The sequence below is a fragment of the Phocoena phocoena genome, chromosome X (assembly GCF_963924675.1).
Source record: "Phocoena phocoena chromosome X, mPhoPho1.1, whole genome shotgun sequence".
NCBI classification, from domain to species: Eukaryota; Metazoa; Chordata; class Mammalia; order Artiodactyla; family Phocoenidae; genus Phocoena; species Phocoena phocoena.
Window position 1 is genome coordinate 71808126 of NC_089240.1, and position 20525 is coordinate 71828650.

Here is a 20525-nt window from a genome sequence, read left to right on the forward strand (position 1 = left end):
GATTGACATAAAATCAATTAGCAAAAGAAAGTCAGTTTGTAACTAAGTTATGTATGGCCTTATTACCAATTGCATTTTGATTTACAGTACTGTATCATTAGCATGCTACAACTTTCCTTATGGCTATTTCTATTTTGAGGAAGGCTTTATAAAATCTTTTTCTTTTACATCTTTATTGGAGTATAATTGCTTTACAATGGTGTGTTGGTTTCTGCTTTATAACAAAGTGACTCAGTTATACATATGTTCCCATATCTCTTCCCTCTTGCGTCTCCCTCCCTCCCACCCTCCCTATCCCACCCCTCCAGGTGGTCACAAAGCACTGAGCTGATCTCCCTGTTCTATGCGGCTGCTTCCCACTAGCTATCTACCTTACGTTTGGTAGTGTATGTATGTCCATGCCTCTCTCTCGATTTGTCACAGCTTACCCTTCCCCCTCCCCATATCCTCAAGTCCATTCTCTAGTAGGTCTTGAGCTATTTGTAGTGAGGTGGATAGACCTAGAGTCTGTCATACAGAGTGAAGTAAGTCATAAAGAGAAAGACAAATACCGTATGCTAACACATATATATGGAATTTAAGGAAAAAAGTGTAATGAAGAACCTAGGGGTAAGACAGGAATAAAGACACATGCTATAATTTTTTAAGATATTTTATTCTTTTAGTAAAATGATTTACTTATAAAAGAAAAATCCTTTTTGGTAAACAGCTAGGAAGCTCTGATGAAATAGAAATACCTGCAAAAACAACTCACAACCTGAAACATTCAGTGCCTTTGTCTACAGAACTCAGCTCTGAAACAAAGACCAAATCAGAATCCACCTCAGGTTTGTTTGGAATAATTCAATTTTGTTTTCATTCTTTTCTTAAATAATTTTATAGTATTATAATTAGTAGTTTGAACTTATTTATGTGTTTTCCTCATAAATGTTTTATCTTTCTCATATCTGTAGTCTGTGTATCTTTTTAGGTTATGAGGTACTCAGATACGTGGAACTTTTTCTAATTGCCACATAGCTCATAACATAGTTCTTGGCATATGGGAGTAGAGAATAATAGCACTGGCTGGTTGGGTGAGTGAAGCATTTAATCAATTTATAGATGTGAGATTTTTAATCAGGTGGAGGAAAATGTGTCTTTCTGGATTCTACCAGTTTACAGGCTATGATGAGTCACATCTACATAGAAGAAATATCAGGTTTCCATTTCTTGTGCTATCTACCCCTATCAATCTTCTCTTCTACCATCAGTTTAGTTTAGATACTAAGAACTTTCAGCATCAAATAATAAAAATAACACAAGTTATATAATATTAATATCTTTGCTAGTATTAGATACAGGCAATTAATACTCTGTGGGACCAAATAGTGACAATTATACTTCCTAGGCAAATACTACGATGGTTTTACTCTGATCAAAAAGAAAGTAACAGAGTGTTTAGTACCATTTCAGTAGTGTATTCACATAAACTCACCAGTCACTGGTTTATGTAGGTTTGTTTATCTATACCAAGTAAATGGTACTATGCATTAAGTTGTCTTATTACAAAGGAAATAGGACCAACTCAGAGGTAGAGAATTAGGGAATAATGAAAATATCTCCCCTTTACTGAGCAACTACTGTGGTACAAAGAACTGTTAGTATGTTATGTTATTCAATCCTCTCCCAAAAAGCAAAACAAAAAAACTCTGGTATATATGTAATTATAATTGTTTTATGATAAAGAGACTGAGGCTCAGGGAGCTTAAGTAACTTGCCCAAAATTATAGTTTATGAATAGAGTTGTGTTTATAGTCTAGATATTACTGACACCAAAGTCCCAGCTCTTTCCATTGCATATAGATTATCTAATTTAAAGCCAGAGTTTAGTCTCTAATTTCAGCCTCCTCCTCTCTTACTTAATCTTTATAAAAGCTGTCACTGAGTAAACCTGATTTGAGTTTTACTATTTCCTGTCACGTCTCCTTTCTAATCAAGGTAAGTTATACGGTTTTTAGACTCTCTCTGAGTAATCCACAGTTGATCGTATTCCCACAGGCATATAATATATCTGGTCATTTCTCTAAATGCCTGTCAACTCCAGAGATCTTTGTGGAGATGTTGCAGCTTCACAATGGGACCAAACCATCCCCAGCCAATGTCTTTTCTTCACATACCTGGATTCTGGAACATTTTGCCTGCCTGTCATGGGTAATGTGGTATATGAAAAGCATTCTAAGGAGACATGTAGAAGAGAGAAATACCCAGTACTATTCATCCTTATATAGTATTCAGATTTGTTTATACTTGAGACCCTTGAGACTATTTCCACATTTCATATGCAATCCCAAAGGTCCAAGACACAGAAAACAGTAGTGATTATGAGTACAGGTTTTAGAATAGAACCTGGATCTGAATCCTAAATCCAACATTTACTAGTTTTATTGCCTGGGGCAAGTTATCTAATACCTCAAGCCTTGGTCTCCTCATCTGTAAAAGGAGGACAATAATAGTGTTTTTCTGACATGCTTGTTGTGAGAATTAAATGAGATATTGCCTGTAAAGCAAAAAGTACAATGTCAAGCACATACTAAGTTCTCAGTAAGTGTTAGAAGATATCATTATCATTGGCCTAGAGTAATTAGCCGTTTTGCCGATAAACAAATTTATTGTCATTGAGCACACTTTGGGAGCACATTACTTAGCTAGGGAACTTAGCCATGGCCACCACTTCTCACCATACAGAATAGATTGGGTGTACTGTCCAACTATATATCATGGCTCTGAATATGAGTTTGGTTATTCTCTATCATCCATATACATTTATGCCAATAACTTATTTTGGGAATCACAAATTCGGAAATTTGGTGACATGGACCTATTCAAAATCTGATAAAAGCAGAATGAGATCTCTCACAGTCTCACAAGATTAACGTCCCTCTCAGAGGTTGGCAAACTATGGACCCTGTGCCAAATCTGGCTCACGGACTATTTTTGTACATTTCATAAATGGTTCCTATGTGATTAAAATAGTTTAAAAATAAAAATAAAAATATTTCATGACAAGTTAAAATTGTATGAAATTCAAATTCCAGTGTCCATAAATAAATAAAGTCTTATTGGAACACAGCCACACTCATTGTGTATTGTCTTGTCTGTGGCTGCTTTCACCCTAAAATGGCAGAGTTGAGTGGTTGTGATGGAGACCTTATGGTTTACAAAGTTGAAAATGTTTACTTTGGCCCTGTGCAAACAAAGTTTGCTGATTTCTGTATTAGAGGGATGATGTGTGCCATATATACATGACTCATCTTCCCCTCTTGATATTTCCCAGATTATTTTATAAGTCATAACACTAAATAGTCAAACTCAAAACCCTGAAGGGCAAAACCAAATTTCCTACAGTCTTTTAGTGTGAGGGAGACAGAAACTCAGGCTGTCAATCAGAAACTAGAGAGTATCATACCTGAGGAGGAGGGAGGAACCAGAGGTTGACTGACTCTTACTATAACTGCAGCTCAGCTCAGTGCCTGATTGGAGTGAGATGATAAGTACTTCACCCTTCCTAAAAGAGGAAAAGGGTCCCCCCTCTGGCCGATGATATCATCTGGAGCTTCTTCAGTTCTTTTTTATGCGGTGTCCACCATACAAATAAAATACTAGTCATGCAAAGAGGCAGGAAGATGTGACTAACAAAAGAGAAAAAAAATAACAGCAGACCCACAGGTGATCTAAATATTGAAGTTAGCAGAAAAGCACTTTAACTATTACTAATATGTCAAATGGAAAACGTGATGAACAAAATGGATAAAAAGATGGAGAATTTCACAAAAAGTTGAAATCTATTAAAAAATCAAGTGGATATTCTAGATGTGAAAAATACAGTACATGAAATTATGAACTCATTGGATGGGTTTAATAGCAGATCATATATAAAAAGAGGACAGAAATAATGAACTCAAATACAGAACAATAAAAAAATAGCCAAACTGAAGTACAGAGAGAAAAAAGATTGGAAAGAATAGAACAGCATGTGAAACTACTTTGCAATGACTAATATCTTTTAGTGTTTCAGTTACTGAAAAGCTGAATATTGAATATCATCCCAATTTTATACAACAGAAACAAAAATAGAATCTCTAACATTCGTAACTTCACTCAGCAATTTATTAGTGATCTGTCCTATTTTTTTTGTACCTAACTTGCTTAAAATATAAATAAGACGTGAACTAAATTATCAGTGAATAGATAACACCTAATGGCTATTTGAGATAATTCATTGCTGTTTTATAACTTTAAATATCTTTATTCCTTTCCTGTTTGTATAACACCAGCTTTTTTTAAAGTCTACTAAAAAAAAGCTAAGCATAAATTGTTTTTTATTAGAGATTTAAATATGATAAAGTACAAAGAAAATCATTACAATGATTAGGGGATTGAGATTCAAGAAGAGTTTTTATGATTGGTAATTCTTTGGGAGGACAGAGAGCCCTGGATCAAAAGCGATGAAGAAATTTCTAAGAGGAAAGATATAATCCTTAATTACTCAGAAAAGCATGAGATGACCCTTTAAAAAAAAAGGCAGAAATCAAATGACCTAGGTTGAATGGTTCTAAACCAGAGGGATCCACATCACAATTTCTTGAGTTTTTTTTTTTCTAAAATTCACTCTAACAAGAATTATAAATCAGAATCTCCAGAGGTGAGGCCTCCAAGCAGGTGGATTGTAGGAAAAGCTCCTCAGGGAATTCTCTATGCATATTCCTCTAGTTAATAATATCTGACATAAGCTATGGATAAACTAAGAATTTGAAGCCTTTCAACAAATTTTGAGAGGTGTAGCTCTAAAGGCACCTCTAGATCTGACCCTTTGACCATATTTTGGACAAGAATATAAATTAAGGTAGTGAGTAGAAGTGTTAGAGAACTTAGTCAATTGGTTGACATTGTTAAGAAAATTAGACACATTCAGACTTACATAAAATAACTATTTGTCAATGCTTACTATAGTATGTCTGTTTGATTAAAAAAAGACATTGATTAAACTATTTCGTAGTATACTTTTCACTTGTACTGAGCAAAGGCTTCCACCAGGTGGCAGTAAAGATGCATTTGGGAAAGAAGCAGACAGAACCACTAAGCTTAACCTTTTCTGTGTGCTACAGACCCCTTCTCAGAATGTTTTTTTTTTTTTTTTTTTTTTTTTTTTTTTTTTTTTTTTTGCGTTACGCGGGCCTCTCACTGTTGTGGCCTCTCCCATTGCGGAGCCCAGGCTCCAGACGCGCAGGCTCAGCAGCCATGGCTCATGGGCCCAGCCGCTCCGCGGCATGTGGGATCTTCCCGGACCGGGGCACGAACCCGTGTCCCCTGCATCGGCAGGCGGACTCTCAACCACTGCGCCACCAGGGAAGCCCTCAGAATGTTTTAAATGCATAAATTAAAATACATAGTAATGTATGAGCTTCCTTAATTGTGTTAATCAACAGTATCTAACAACATATCTGATTAAGGCTATAATTTTGAAGTAGTAGTAAGTGTAAATATTTCAAGATATCTGCAACTGCAACGTGGTTATCTGTGATTTCTATTAGTGGCAAAGTCTAAGGTACCATGGATAGTATTGTGGTTTGTTGCCTGCATTCATTATTGAAGAAAACGTTCATCTTCAGTCAAAGGTTAATGAAAATAAAGACAAATTTTCCCCATTCAACTTCATAGATCACATGAATTCTATCCACAGACCTCCCTCCCCCAAAGGGATCCCAGGTTAAAAATCTGTCTGTGGAGAACTGTATTAATGTCATTTAAGATTTGGCTGTTTTTAAAATATACTTAGTGGTGAAATTACATATAGGTCTATCCCAGTTCATAAAGCAGAAACTGTTTATGAAAAGGTAGGTGTAAAATAAATAACTGTATGTAAATTTTTCCCCTTCAGTTTCATCATAAAACTGGAAATTAAATTCCTCTATGGAAAAAAGATGTGTCTTCCAAATGTAAAAAAAAAAATCATTTCAAAATGAATCAGAGTTTGAAAAACATTTAAAATAAAAACAAGTTTGAAAAACATATTTTTAGTCTTATGTCACAAAGTAAATATAAAAATTGTTCTTACCTACTTACCATGCATAGGGTATTGTATGTACCACTTTGTGTGCATTATGTTGAATACTAAAAATACATAATTAACATTGTTACTGCTCTAAGCCCCATTTTACGGAAGAGCCAGGGTTGTGTTTATTTCAGATTTTTCTTGTTTCTTGAGGTAGGATTGTATTGTTATAATCTTCTGTCTTAGAACTGCTTTTGCTGCATCCCGTAGGTTTTGGGTCATCATGTTTTCATTGTCATTTATTTCTAGGTAATTTTTTATTTCCTCTTTGATTTCTTCAGTGATCTCTTGGTTGTTTAGTAGCATATTGCTTACCCTCCATTTGTATTTTTTGCTGTATTTTTTCCTGTAATTGGTATCTAGTCTTATAGCGTTGTGGTCTGAAAAGATGCTTGATACAATTTCAATTTTCTTAAATTTACCAAGGCTTGATTTGTGACCAAGGATGTAATCTATCCTGGAGAATGTTCCATGTGCACTTGAGAAGAAAGTATATTCTGTTGTTTTTGGATGGAATGTCCTATAAATATCAATTAATTCCATCTGGTCTGTTGTGTCATTTAAAGCTTGTGTTTCCTTTATTTTGGGTTTGGATGATGTCTGTCCATTGGGGTAAGTCAGATGTTAAAGTTGCCTACTATTATTGTGTTACTGTTGATTTCCCATTTTATGGTTGTTAGCATTTGCCTTATGTATTGAGGTGCTCCTATGTTGGATGCATAGATATTTACAATTGTTATATCTTCTTTTTGGATCGATCTCTTGATCATTATTTAGTGTCCTTCTTTGTCTCTTGTAATAGTCTTTATTTTAAAGTCTATTTTGTCTGATATGAGAATTGCTACTCCAGCTTTCTTTTGATTTCCCTTTGTATGGAGTATCTTTTTCCATTCCCTCACTTTCAGTCGGTGTGTGTCCCTAAGTCTGAAGTGGGTCTCTTGTAGACAGCATATATATGGGTCTTGTTTTTGTATCGATTCAGCCAGTCTGTGTCTTTTGGTTGGAGCATTTAATCGATTTACATTTAAGGTAATTATTGATATGTATGTTCCTATTCCCATTTTCTTAATTGTTTTGGGTTTGTTATTGTAGGTCTTTTCCTTCTCTTGTGTTTCCAGCCTAGACAAGTTCCTTTAGCATTTGTTGTAAAGCTGGTTTGGTGGTGCTGAATTCTCTTTTGATTTCTCTGTCAAACCTGAATGAGATCCTTGCTGGATAGAGTAATCTCGGTTGTCGGTTTTTCCCTTTCATCACTTTAAATATGTCCTGCCACTCCCTTCTGGCCTGTAGAGTTTCTGCTGAAAGATCAGCTTTTAACCTTCTGGGGATTCCCTTGTATGTTATTTGTTGCTTTTCCATTCCTGCTTTTAATATTTTTTCTTTGTGTTTAATTTTTGCTAGTTTGATTAATATGTGTCTTGGTGTGTTTCTCCTTGGGTTTATCCTGTATGGGACTCTCTGTGCTCCCTGGACTTGATTGACTATTTCCCTTACCATGTTGGGGAAGCTTTCAACTATAATCTCTTCAGATATTTTCTCAGACCTTTTCTTTTTTTCTTCTTCCGGGACACCTATAATTCGAATGTTGGTGTGCTTAACGTTGTCCCAGAGGTCTCTGAGACTGGCCTCCATTATTTTCATTCGTTTTTCTTTATTCTGCTCCTCAGCAGTTATTTCCACTATTCTATCTTCCAACTCACTTATCCGTTCTTCTGCCTCAGTTATTCTGCTATTGATTCCTTCTAGAGTATTTTTAATTACAGTTATTGTGTTCATCACTGTTTGTTTGCTGTTTAGTTCTTCTAGGTCCTTAAACATTCTTGTCTTTATTCTATTTCCAAGATTTTGGATCATCTTTACTATCATTACTCTGAATTCTTTTTCAGGTAGTTTGCCTACCTCTTCATTTATTTGTTCTTGTGGGTTTTTATCTTGCTCTTTTGCCTGTAAGATATTTCTCTATCTTCTCATTTTGTCTAATTTACAGTATTTGAGGTCTCCTTTCACTAGGCTGCAGGGTTGTAGTTCCTCTTGCTTCTGTTCTCTGCCACTGGTGGTGGGGTTGGTCCAGTGTCTTGTGTAGGCTTCCTGATGGGAGGGACTGGTGCCTGCATTCTGGTGGTGGAGCTGGGTCTTTTCCCTCTGATGAGCAGGGCCGTGTCAGATGGTGTGTTTTGGGGTGTCTGTGAGCTTAGTATGACTTTAGGTTTTCTGTGTGCTGACGGGTGGGTTTGTGTTCCTATCTTGTTTGTTGTTTGGTGTGAGGCATCCAGCACTGGGAGCTGCTGTCAGTTGGGTGGAGCTGGGTCTTAGATTCAGATAGAGGCCTCCATGAGAGCACTAGGTGATTAATCTTCCCTGGAGCTGGGAATTCTTTAGTGGTCCAGCATCCTCGACTCAGTGCTCCCACTCTGGAGCCTCAGGCCTGACTTCTGGTCGAGGGACCAAGACCCCACAAGTCGCTCGTCCCAGCGATAAAGGGGATTCAAAAAAAAAAACACTAACAAAACCCCAGACAAATGGTAAAGAGTAAAATCGAACAAACAGAAACAGAAACAAGGAAACACACAAACACACACAGAAAACAGAGCCAGATAAATCAAATAGCAAGAGACCAGACAGACCAAAGAACCCAAGAACAAAATCAAAGAATTAAGAAGAAAGCTGACAAAAACTCAAAACCAAAAAACAAAACCAAAGCAGAGTGCCAACTGAAAGATAAAGCAAAGAAACAAAACAAACTGAAAAAATGATATTTAAAAAAGAGAAAAAGAGAAAAGGGAAAGAAGACAGAACAACAGAAAAGCAATGTAGAAACAAATATAAAAAAAAATAAAATAGAAAATATATTAAAGAAAAAAAAGGAACAAACAAAACCAGAGCCAAATACAACAAAAAGCAAGAGAACAACCAGACAAATAGAAGAACTCAAAAATGAAATCAAACAATTAGGATTAAAACTAACAAAAGCACATAACCTAAAAACAAAACCAGAGCATGTGCCATGCCAGCCAACTGAAGAATAAAGCAAGGAAACAGAACAAACCTATAAAAGTGATTTTTTTTTAAAAATAATAATAAAATAAAAAGGGAAAAAAAACAGGACAACAGCAAAGCAAAGTAGAAATAGAAATATATTAAAAATAAGAAAAACACATTAAAGAAAAAGAGGAAAAGAAGGGAAAAGAACACAACAGAAAAGCAAAGTATAAATAGAAATATATTAAAAAATAAAAATATGTTATAAAACACAGAGATCCCAAAAGACTAAAAAAAAGAAACAACAACAAACAGAAAAAGAAACCAAAAAATAATCTAGAACCAACAACAGAAGGAATCAAAACATAATAAAATTAATAGTAATAATTATGTTTCCCTGGGGTCTCCACGGTAATTGTCCTTGCACACGCTATGAACCACAGCCCAAGAGGCTCTCCTCTGCCTCTGGGCTGGTCTCTGGACCTGCTGTGGGCCCTGTGGGTACCACTCTGACTCTGATCTGGCCCAATTCCTGTGTGCACTTGCCCCCAAATTCCACAGCTGCCACAGCTAGACCAGTTTCATTTGTGGGAACACTCACTGTCTACTCAGATATTCCATAGATGCAGGGTCTGCCTAGCTGATTGCAGGGATTTAATCTGCAGCTTGTACAGCTAATGGAAAGATTTTCAGTCTTCTTCCTTAGTCCCCCCATCCCTGAGTTTCAGCTTTGGTTTTATCCCCATCTCTACGTGTGGTCCACCCACAGGTGTCTGGTCCTGAGGCTGCCTTGGAGCCCTTGGGTCAGCCCCGGGAGGACCAGGCACAGAGGTGGTATGACTGCTTGGATCGCAGGAGCCCTGGTGGCACCAAATGTGCAGAGAAGCCAGCAGCTACAGGCAAAAGAGATATGGCCTTAGTGAGGGCCTTTTCTGGCACCCAGCATAATATGTATGAGGGCCAGCCCTGGCCGGGGTTTTTCTGGCACCCGGCAGCAGGTGTGTGAGGGCCAGCCCTGAGAGGGCTTTTATTTTTATTACCCTGCAGCCAGTGCATGAGGGCCAGCTCTAAGGGGGCTTTTTTTATTGCTCAGCAGCCAGTGCACAGGAGCCATCCCTGAGCAGGCTTCTTTTATTGTCATTGTCAGGTGCTGGCATGTGGGAAGAGGCTACAATAGTGGCTCCTCCACTTACGTGTGACTCAGCAATAGTGCCCTGCTTCCATGGTAGTCTGGTCTTCCTCCATAGGCATTCACTGCTGTGGATTTTCTCCCTCCTGTCTCCTCAGTCCGTCTCTGCACAGCCAACAGCAGTTCTCGCTCTGGGCCTATTCTCCAATCCCCACGCACCAACTCCCAGCCCCCTTGCACACCTGTGAACACATGTCCCAGTCTGGGGTACGTAGGGCTGTGGTATGGACCATCTGTATTTCTTACTCTGTCCTGTCTGCCACAGATCGGCTGTGTCACCCTCTTCTGACAGCCTCAAATGCTTCCCTTCTGTCCAAATTGATTTCCCCGTCAGAGAGGGGGTTTCCTCAAATTCAGGAATCTCTCTGCTTCAGCTCCCCAACCCCAGGGTGCTCTTCCCATCCCGCCTCCTCTCTTCTTTTTTCTGTCCTACCCAGTTATGAAGGGATCTGTATAGTCCTTTCGTCCAAGGTCTTCTGCTAGTTTTCAGCTGGTGTTCCGTGAGAATTGTTGCATCTATAGATGTAGTCCTGCTGCACCCATGGAGAGAGATGAACTCCACATCCATCTACTCCACCACCATCTTGACTCTCCTCTCCTAATGTTCTTAACCTCAAAAAGTTGCAGTATCCAAAGGGCTCATTTCTTGGACCTCTTTTCTGATGTTCTGGAAGACTTCATATGGTCTCATAGTTTTAAATGCCATATATAGGCTAGGAGCATACAATTTATAAACCAGCACAGGCTACTCCTGTGCTGAACTCTAGATTCACATTTCTAACTGCTTACTCAATATTTGTATTCAGATGTCTAGTTAGCAATTCAAATATAGCACATCCAAAACTTAACACTTTGTTTGCCTTCTCCCAAACATGGTTCTACACTTTCCTCTATCTCAGTAAATGTCAACTCCACTCTTCTAGTTTCTCAAGTTAAAGAGTCTCACTCACACAACATATTGAGTCCATTTAGGAAATCTTGTCCATTCTACCTTAAGAAGTTATCCAGAATCCAGTACCTTTTCACCACCTCCACTGCTACTGCCCTAATAAAAGCCATCAGCATCTCCCTCCTGGGGTACTGCAGTAGCTTCGTAACTGCTCTCCCTACTTCCATGCTTGTTTCCCTATACTCTCTTCTCCCCATAGCCAAGAGTAATCTTTTAAAAAACATAACATCATGTCACTCCTCTGCTCAAAACTGTCCAGAGACTTCTCATTCTCTTAGAATAAGGAGAAAAACTTTGCCATGGCCCTATGTGGCCTGACCTTCCATTGTTTTCTGATCATGCCTCCTACCACTCTCATTATACCCACCATCAGCATATCTTGCCAACTCTGTTCTAGCCATATTGGCCATTTTATGGCTCCTCAGGCATGCCTAAGTTCTATTACACTTGCTGCCTGCTCTTCCTGTAAGGCATTTCCCTCGGTTATCTACAGGGCTCACACCTTCACCTCCTTCAGTTCTTTGCTCAAATATAGAAGACTTTCCCTGGCCACCCTATTTAAAACTGCAAATCACCCAAGCACTCCATATGCCCCTCCTTCCTGATTTATTTAATATTTTTTTGCATAGCACTTACCACCTTCTGGTATGTCATTTAGTTTATTGTCTCTCTCACCCAACTTGAATGTTAGGTCCATGTTGGCAGACATTTTTATCTGTTTTGTTCGCTGATGTGTGCCCCATATCAACAGGAAATTTGTAAAATGAATGACTAATATTTTTCATTTTAATACTTTATCAGGTGCTACACAGTTTATGGCTGACCCCAAGCTCATGGATCACGGGCAGTCCCATCCAGAAGATGTAGATATGTACAGCACTAGAAGCTGAAATAGTCTGCATAGAGAACTACAAGATGTGTGAAGTTGTGAATAACAATGAAAAAAATCATATAATGGGTAACTGTGATGCATGGAGTATAATTTAAACCAAGTTTTTCCCTTACATCTTCTAATGTACAGTTAGACAAATCACATAAGTGATTAAAACTCAAATTGAATACAATCTAAACAATACTAAATGATCGATGAGGAGGCAGAAGTAAAAGTATTAGGATGCATTTGGTGATTTTTAAGGGTATTTATAAAAAAATAAAAGTAAATATATGAACACTGATGAGACTAAAATCTGAAAAAATATGTATGTGTGTATATAATTATGTATATATATATGCACATATATGTTTGTTTAACTTTTATGAATTAACGTCAGCTAAATTAGAATTGTGTGTGGAAGAATATGTTCCCTCCCCCTCTGTTTTTCATTTCCCAGAGCTGGAATAAAATATCCATATTTTATGACACTTGGGCTTGGCTTTGTCTCTGTTTTATTAATGTTAACTCCTCTTAAATGTCCCAAAATACCTCTAACTATTTGAGAGGGACATATGCTACATGGGACCCCCGATGCTGCTTAGCATTCCTTCTTCTGGTTCCTGGGTGGTTTCCTATTCTGTTTTCTAGGAGAGGCATTACAGACCTTTTATTCTCAAACCTCCTATACCTGCCAATGATGACTGTCTCCTATTACATAGAGAAAAAAATAAGTTATTACACATAGTTTTTCCCAACTTCTTCACATCTACCTTCAAGACTTACCTCTTTTCAGCCATGCATCCCCCTTTTCTAAAGCTAATGCTTCTATTTGTGTTCCTGACCTCCTCCTTTCCTATCTTTTCCAGTACCATATTCCATCCCATTTAATCTTCAGTCTTTGGTTTCTCTTTTCATTCATTTTGTTTTCTCAATCTCTAAATAGCTTCAGATCTTCTTTATCCAAAGACAACAGTAACAAAAACCTTTCCCCAACTCTACCTCTTCCTCTTGAGCTATCTTTTCTTTCTCTTTCCCATGATTTTCAGACTTCATAAAACAGTAATTAATGTCACTTTCTTATTTCCTCACTTTCAATTCCTCTCTAAGTTGTGACACCTTGGCCTCTATACCTACTTGAATATTCTGTAATGTTTGACTCTTGACCACTCCCTCCTAAAATTCAGTCCTCCCTTTGGTGTCATTGCTGCTCCTCTCGTTATTCTTCATTCTTCTCTTGCTCTGAATCCCTTAAATGCTGAGGCTCCTCAGGTTGCATTTCTAGTCTTTTCTCATTCTGTGCTCTCTCATTTCCATTCAACATACTTTACTGACTTCAGCTACCATTTATATGTCATTATTATTTATATTTCCAGCTCCTGTATTTCTCCAGAAGTGTATAGCTATCTTTCTAATTATTTGTTAGTCATATCCACCTTATATCCCATAGATATCCTCAAGGTCAATAGACTTAAAACTAAATTGTCTCTACATCTCTCTCATTTCTGTGTTTCTCAAATCTTTTCTACCTTCTCTAATCCTTGCTCTCATTCAAGTCTTCTTCATCACTTTCCTGGATTATTATAGTAGCCTCTGGTTAATCTGCCTGATATCAATCTTGCTTTTTGTCACTTAACAATGCATTCTCCTTATAGGTAACAGTAAACCAGTTAACTGTAGCTTAAATAAGTGAGAGTCTATTTAAAGTCTGGGAATTGGTCAGTACAGGGTTGGTATAGTGGCTCATTGGTATCATCAATGATCTAGGCATTTTCTCTTTCTACTCTGCTCTTTAGTATGTTGATTTGTCACCTCATGATCACAAAATGGCTCCTATACCTCTGGGGAACACATACACACTCAGAGTAGGAAGAAGGGTTACAGAAACTGTACCAGATGCTTCTGACCCCCTTTTATCAGAGAAGTAAGTGCTTCCTCAAAAGACTTATGTCTATATCTTGACCAGAATTTGTCATGTAAGCCACATTTAGCTCAAGGAAGATTGGCAAGTCACATTTTTGTCTATGGAGAGAAAGGCAAGGGGTAAGGGATTTGGAATGGGTGTTGAGTTTAAGCTAACACACAGTGTCTGCCACTTTGTTCTTCTAACCCATCTGTCATATTATTATGACATAGTTATGTTTCTAACAACTGTTATGGGTAGTTGTGTTCCTGAAGTCCTCAGTGGCTAATCATTGCCTACAGAATCAAATCAAGACCCCTTAGTATGACATACAAAGCCCTTCATATATGATCCCAACTAAACTTTAATCCTTCCTTCCTTCTCCCCACCCACCGTACTGCCAATGTATATTTTATCTATAACTTACCACTTGCTTCTTGAACATGCTTTGCTATTTTATGTCTCTTTTTCTCTGCCTATGTTGGTGTTTCCTCTTAGGATTTTTTCTGTCTCATCCTGCTTCATTCCAACTTCCTACTCATCCTTCAAACCCATCCTTTCTCAGTTCTCCAAGGTAGGATTTAGATGCTCTCTCCTGTACATTCCCTTACATTTGGTATTTATAGCTGTGATAGCACATACATTTTATTATAAAACTAAAACTAGGTTAGTATTTTTTCACTTACAAGGCTCCTTGTGGGTATGACTGAATCATATTTGTGTAGCTTTTATGCCCATGAATACCTGGTATGTAGTAGAAACTCACATGTTCTACCATGCTAGTTGTAACACAGAATTATAATTATTTTTGCACCCTATCAAAAGGCTTACATTCTACTAGAAAGGATAGAAACATACACAAATACAGTGTTCTATGTAGTATCTTCCCTAAGATAGGTACTACAAAAGAACTATGGATGCTCAGAGATGGAACATAGTTCTGAGATGAAGTTAAGGAGGCAGTGGTCCTTGATCTGCTCAAGGTGGGGAAGCAGTTCACTTGCTAGTTTTTTATAGGTAAGCTTTTCAAAATTAAGCTTCAGTATTTTAAATAAATTTTTTTACCTCAGATCTGTTTATAAACAAATGCACCGATATTTCATCAAATCCAAGAAAAAAATGCTGCCAGGTCACCTTATCTTTGATAAAGGAGGCAAGAATATACATTGGAGAAAAGACAGCATCTTCAATAAGTGGTGCTGGGAAAACTGGACAGGTACATGTAAAAGTATGAAATTAGAACACTCTCTGACACCATACAAAACAATAAACTCAAAATGGATTAAAGATCTAAATGTAAGGCTAGACACTATCAAACTCTTAGAGGAAAACATAGGCAGAACACTCTGTGACATAAATCACAGCAAGATCCTTTTTATTTTTGCAGTACGCGGGCCTCTCACTGTTGTGGCCTCTCCCGTTGCAGAGCACAGGCTCCGGACACGCAGGCTCAGGGGCCATGGCTCACGGGCCTAGCCGCTCTGTGGCATGTGGGATCTTCCTGGACCAGGGCACGAACCTCTGTCCCCTGCATTGGCAGGCAGACTCTCAACCACTGTGCCATCAGGGAAGCCCTTTTTGACACACCTCCTAGAGAAATGGAAATAAAAACAAAAATAAACAAATGGGACCTAATGAAACTTAAAAGCTTTTGCACAGCAAAGGAAACCATAAACAAGACCAAAAGACAACCCTCAAAATGGGAGAAAATATTTGCAAATGAAGCAACTGACAAAGGATTAATCTCCAAAACATACAAGCAACTCATGCAGCTCAATATCAAAAAACCAAACAACCCAATCCAAAAATGGGCAGAAGACCTAAATAGACATTTCTCCAAAGAAGATATACAGATTGCCAAATAAACACATGAGAGAATGCTCAACATCATTAATCATTAGAGAAATGCTAATCAAAACTACAATGAGATATCATCTCACACCAGTCAGAATGGCCATCATCAAAAAATCTAGAAACAAATGCTGGAGAGGGTGTAGAGAAAAGGGAACCCTCTTGCACTGTTGGTGGGAATGTAAATTGATACAGCCACTATGGAGAACAGTATGAACGTTCTTTAAGAAACTAAAACTGGAACTACCATATGACCAAGCAATCCCACTACTGGGCATATACCCTGAGAAAACCATAATTCGAAAAGTCATGTACCAAAATGTTCATTGCAGCTCTATTTACAATAGCCAGGACATGGAAGCAACCTAAGTGTCCATCAACAGATGAATGGATAAAGAAGATGTGGCACATATATACAACGGAATATTACTCAGCCATAAAATGAAACGAAATTGAGTTATTTGTAGTGAGATGGATGGACCTAGAGTCTGTCATACAGAGTGAAGTAAATCAGAAAGAGAAAAACATACTGTATGCTAACACATATATATGGAATCTAAGAAAAAAAAGTTCATGAAGAACTGAGGGGCAAGACGGGAATAAAGACACAGACCTACTAGAGCATGGACTTGAGGATATGGGGAGGGGGAAGGGTAAGCTGTGACAAAGTGAGAGAGTGGCATGGACATATATACACTACCAAACATAAAATAGATAGCTAGTGGGAAGCAGCCGCATAGCACAGGGAGATCAGCTCAGTGCTTTGTGACCACCTAGAGGGGTGGGATAGGGAGGGTGGGAGGGAGGGAGATGCAAGAGGGAAGGGATATGGGAACATATGTATACGTATAACTGATTCACTTTGTTATAAAGCAGAAACTAACACACCATTGTAAAACAGTTATACTCCAATAAAGATGTTAAAAAATAAAAAGTGCTGCCAGTTAATGATAATACTTACCCTGATTTCAGGTCTGTTAGTGTGTAAAAATATAAGCATTTGAAATATAATAAGATATGGAGGATTAAAAATAAATATCCTAAGGCCAAGTGTAAGTTACTTTTGAATTATCTGCTATTTTGGATCATTAGCTCTGCTACTAGCCATTAGTATATTAGTTTGGATAATGGAAAGTTGACTGGTAAAATCTCTTTCAGAGTAAAAGATCTGCTGAAATGAGAGTTTGTTCACTTGTACAACACTCAAAATCAAACTGCTATTGGACTCAGGTGACATTTAAATATTGGAGCCTGTATTGGGACAATTTGTGATGAGTCATCTTTAACTCTTCTCCTGCCATGTCCATTAGTTCTTCTCTGTTAAACCTGAACAGATGCCTGCCCTCCTCGGAGGAAAGGTCTAAAGCCCCTCGACGAGTATAGTAGTCAGTAGAAGCCTGGTTCCAAATGACAACCAGCAACTTCATGCAGTTACACTGGCTTCTGACGGCTATCTGTTTAAAAACAAATGGATATTACTGTTACTTGAAAGTATAATCTTCATTAGTACATTTATTTTATTAAAGGTCTGTATGCAAGGCACTGTGTGTGTGTAAAATACTCCCAAAAAATAATACAATAGTTATCTCTTGGACTTCTCTAAATCTGTAAAAAGAAAAAAATTCCCATCAAGTTTTAAAATACTTTCTTTAGAAGTCCAAAACACATTTGCAAAGTCTACTCATTGGTTTTATATAAATCTACTTCACTATTTTTTTCTTTATTCTATAGAAAAAGTTTACCTAAAATTCTCTTGTGTATTTCCAAAATATAAAAGAATCTTTTTATACTGTTCTCATATTCATACTGTAGACCTATTTTATGGGTAAAATTGCCTTCTAATCTCCCTTTTGCTTACTTCTGCTTTGTAGCACAGAGGTATATAATGTGGTTGTGTGTTATATAGAACACAACTCTTAATTAAACATAACTCAATTATGACCTGTATGAATATCTGATTTGAAGATCCAGTGTAATTAGAATTTAAAAATTAAGCATATTTTGAGATTATGTTCAGATGTTAAGATAAATTATCTAATTTATGCCATGTTAAGTAATAACATTTGATGAAGAAAAGGATAGCATATAGAATAAGAATACTAATTGTAATATATACCTGACCTAGCCTCTTCAGCATTTCAGCTCCAATACCTAGACCTTTTAAATAGATAATGCAAAATGAAAAAAACATAAGTTGAAAAACTCCATTTAAAAAGTTATTTGCTTTACTTTAAACCCTGTATCTGGTTGTTACATATTAGTAATAGCTTGTGTTGAAATTCAACTCATGAATGTTTTTCATATCTCTTTTTCCTAATTGGCATGTGGTTCCAAAGGTAATTGAAAAGATTTTGGATTTACTTTAAAGATCAGTGAAGAGGAAGTGTGTCCCTATCACTATCATCTTATCACAGAATATATTTCTTATTCATTTTAGACAAACCAACACAAAATGTAAAAGCACGTTTTAAACATGAAAGTATAGCTTTCATAACTTGGCTTATTCAAGCCTTGATGGGAACTAATAAATATTTTTCTAATCTGTGATTGAGTCTTCACCATAAGCAAGGATAACTAGGATAGTGATCAGGCTCATGAAATAGAAATGAGTTACATAAACTAACTTAAACACATTTATACTAACTCTCCTTAAATTAAAATATACCATTTTAATTTTTAAAGTATAAGTAATACTATAAGTGTTACTTGACCTCGGTAAGCTTGTATGACATAAAAGTCCTCTAGGTAAAGTAACTTGCCAATCCAGGGGTCATATGTAAAGTAGTACATGGCAAATCCAACAGTCACTTTGCCTAGGAAGAGGAAAGAGAGGGTATAAAGAGGTTAATGCTTTGAATCTTGTAATGTTCTTTCCTCCAAAATAACTATTAAAGTAATAAAAACTTGCTGGACAAAATTTCAAGCAATACAGAAATGTATAAGGTAGAAGGTTTAAGTCCTTTATAATACAACCTTTAAGAGATAACCCATCTTTTAACAGTGTGGAGTATACTCTTCCTAAAATGTTTTTTCTATGCATTTACAAACGTAAGTACATACCATACATTTTCTCTTAAAAACAAGACTCAGTTTATGTACTTATGCTCTTCTCCTCTGCTTAATAGTAATTATATGCTATCAAACTGTACTTTGTTTTTAGGATAGAGAAAATATACTCTAGATTAAATTGAAAAAGGAAGGTTTATTTTACCTAATGGTTTTTGATGATTGTGTACTTCTGCAATCAAGCAGTAGAAAAGGGGATGGTCCCCAAAGCCACCCCTGAGTACATCTGAAATATCAATTCACATAAAATATGTTAGAAAATTTACAGTAGAGAAAAGGAAGATGGTGTAGTTGGCAGCACCAGAATTCCTTTCTTCACCTATACAACAACTGTACTGGCATAAACTGCCTGAAGTGAATATTTTGGAACAGTAGAGTTTATTTGAATACTTACAACTTCCAGAGGACAGCTTGACTGGTAAATGCAGTTAATTTTGGCAAAATTCAGCCATCAGCCCAGTGGTGGTTTCCAAGCACACACCCCCCAACTCCATCATGTCCTACCTCATCTCACGGCAGGCAGTTGTAGGGACTGCTGAGACTCCTGAATTGCTGGAGTGGATTGCTACTCTCAATGCTGAGGTGAGGACCTAGAGGTTGGCCGCTATTTTTCTAACCTCCACAAACTAAAGCAGCTTCTAGGAGATTTAAAGGAGCCACACCAGTTTTGTTAGACATTCAAAAACAACCATGTATACAGAAGAATCTAGAAAGCCACCATGCATGATCAGGGAAAGACACAGACTTAGAAAAGACCTTAAAATACCTTTAAACATTTAACTCAGATTGATCTCTGACACAGGCACCCTATAACAATAAAAAAACAGCCAACCCTGGGGAAGCAAGAGAATTTGATTTCAAGAGTTGACACATTATAAGATTAAAATGTCCAGTTTTCAACAACAAAAAATCACAGTGCGTACAAAGAAACTGGAAAGTATAGCCCATTCAAAGGAACCAAGTAAATTAACAGAAAACATACCTGAGGAACCCCAGATGTCAGACTTACTAAACAAAGACTTTAAAACAACTGTCTTAAAGGTGCTAAAAGAGCTAAAGGGTGACATGCACAAAGACAAGAAAAAGGTGTATAAACAAAATAGGAATATCAATAAATAGAAATTATTAAAAAAAGAATCCCCATCAAAAAACTCTGAAGCTGAAAAGTATAATAAATGAGAAGTGCACTCTAGGGGTTCAAAATCAGAATTTCTAAGCAAGCAGAAGAAAGAATGAGTTAACTTGAAGATAGGACAACTGAAATTATCAAGTCTGAGGAACAAAATAGATGAAGAAAAGCAAAGAGCCTAAGGTATCTGTGGAACACCATCAAATGGACCAAGATACAAATTATGGGACTCTCAGAAGAAGAGAGAGAAAAGAAAAAATATTTGAATAACAACTGAAAACTTCCCAGATTTGATGCAATACATCAATCTACAAATCCAAGTTCAACAAACTCCAAGTGGCATAAACCCCAAAAAGTCAACACCAAGACATGTAATCAAACTGTTGAAAGACAAAGAGAAAATCTTGAAAGCAGCAAGGCAGAAGTAACTTGTCACATACAATGGATCTTCAGTGGGATTATCATCTGCTTTCTCATCAGAAACCTTGGAAGCCAGA

The 20525-nt window shown here is 37.1% G+C and overlaps 2 protein-coding genes across 2 annotated transcripts in view; one reads left to right on the forward strand and one right to left on the reverse strand.

Annotated features, from left to right (window-relative positions):
• APOOL (apolipoprotein O like) overlaps positions 1–12098 on the forward strand; it is a 117400-nt gene extending 105302 nt beyond the window's left edge. The window contains exons 8-9 of the mRNA XM_065900205.1: positions 710–827; positions 12010–12098. Coding sequence (XP_065756277.1) covers positions 710–827; positions 12010–12098 — 207 coding nt within the window. The remainder of the gene's footprint in view (positions 1–709; positions 828–12009) is intronic.
• A 4961-nt stretch (positions 12099–17059) lies between these two features.
• The window catches only part of SATL1 (spermidine/spermine N1-acetyl transferase like 1), a 36916-nt gene continuing 33450 nt past the window's right edge, over positions 17060–20525 (reverse strand). The window contains exons 3-6 of the mRNA XM_065900206.1: positions 19045–19125; positions 18545–18646; positions 17950–17990; positions 17060–17287 (exon numbers count right to left, since the gene is read on the reverse strand). Of these exons, the coding sequence (XP_065756278.1) occupies positions 17060–17287; positions 17950–17990; positions 18545–18646; positions 19045–19125 (452 nt within the window). The remainder of the gene's footprint in view (positions 17288–17949; positions 17991–18544; positions 18647–19044; positions 19126–20525) is intronic.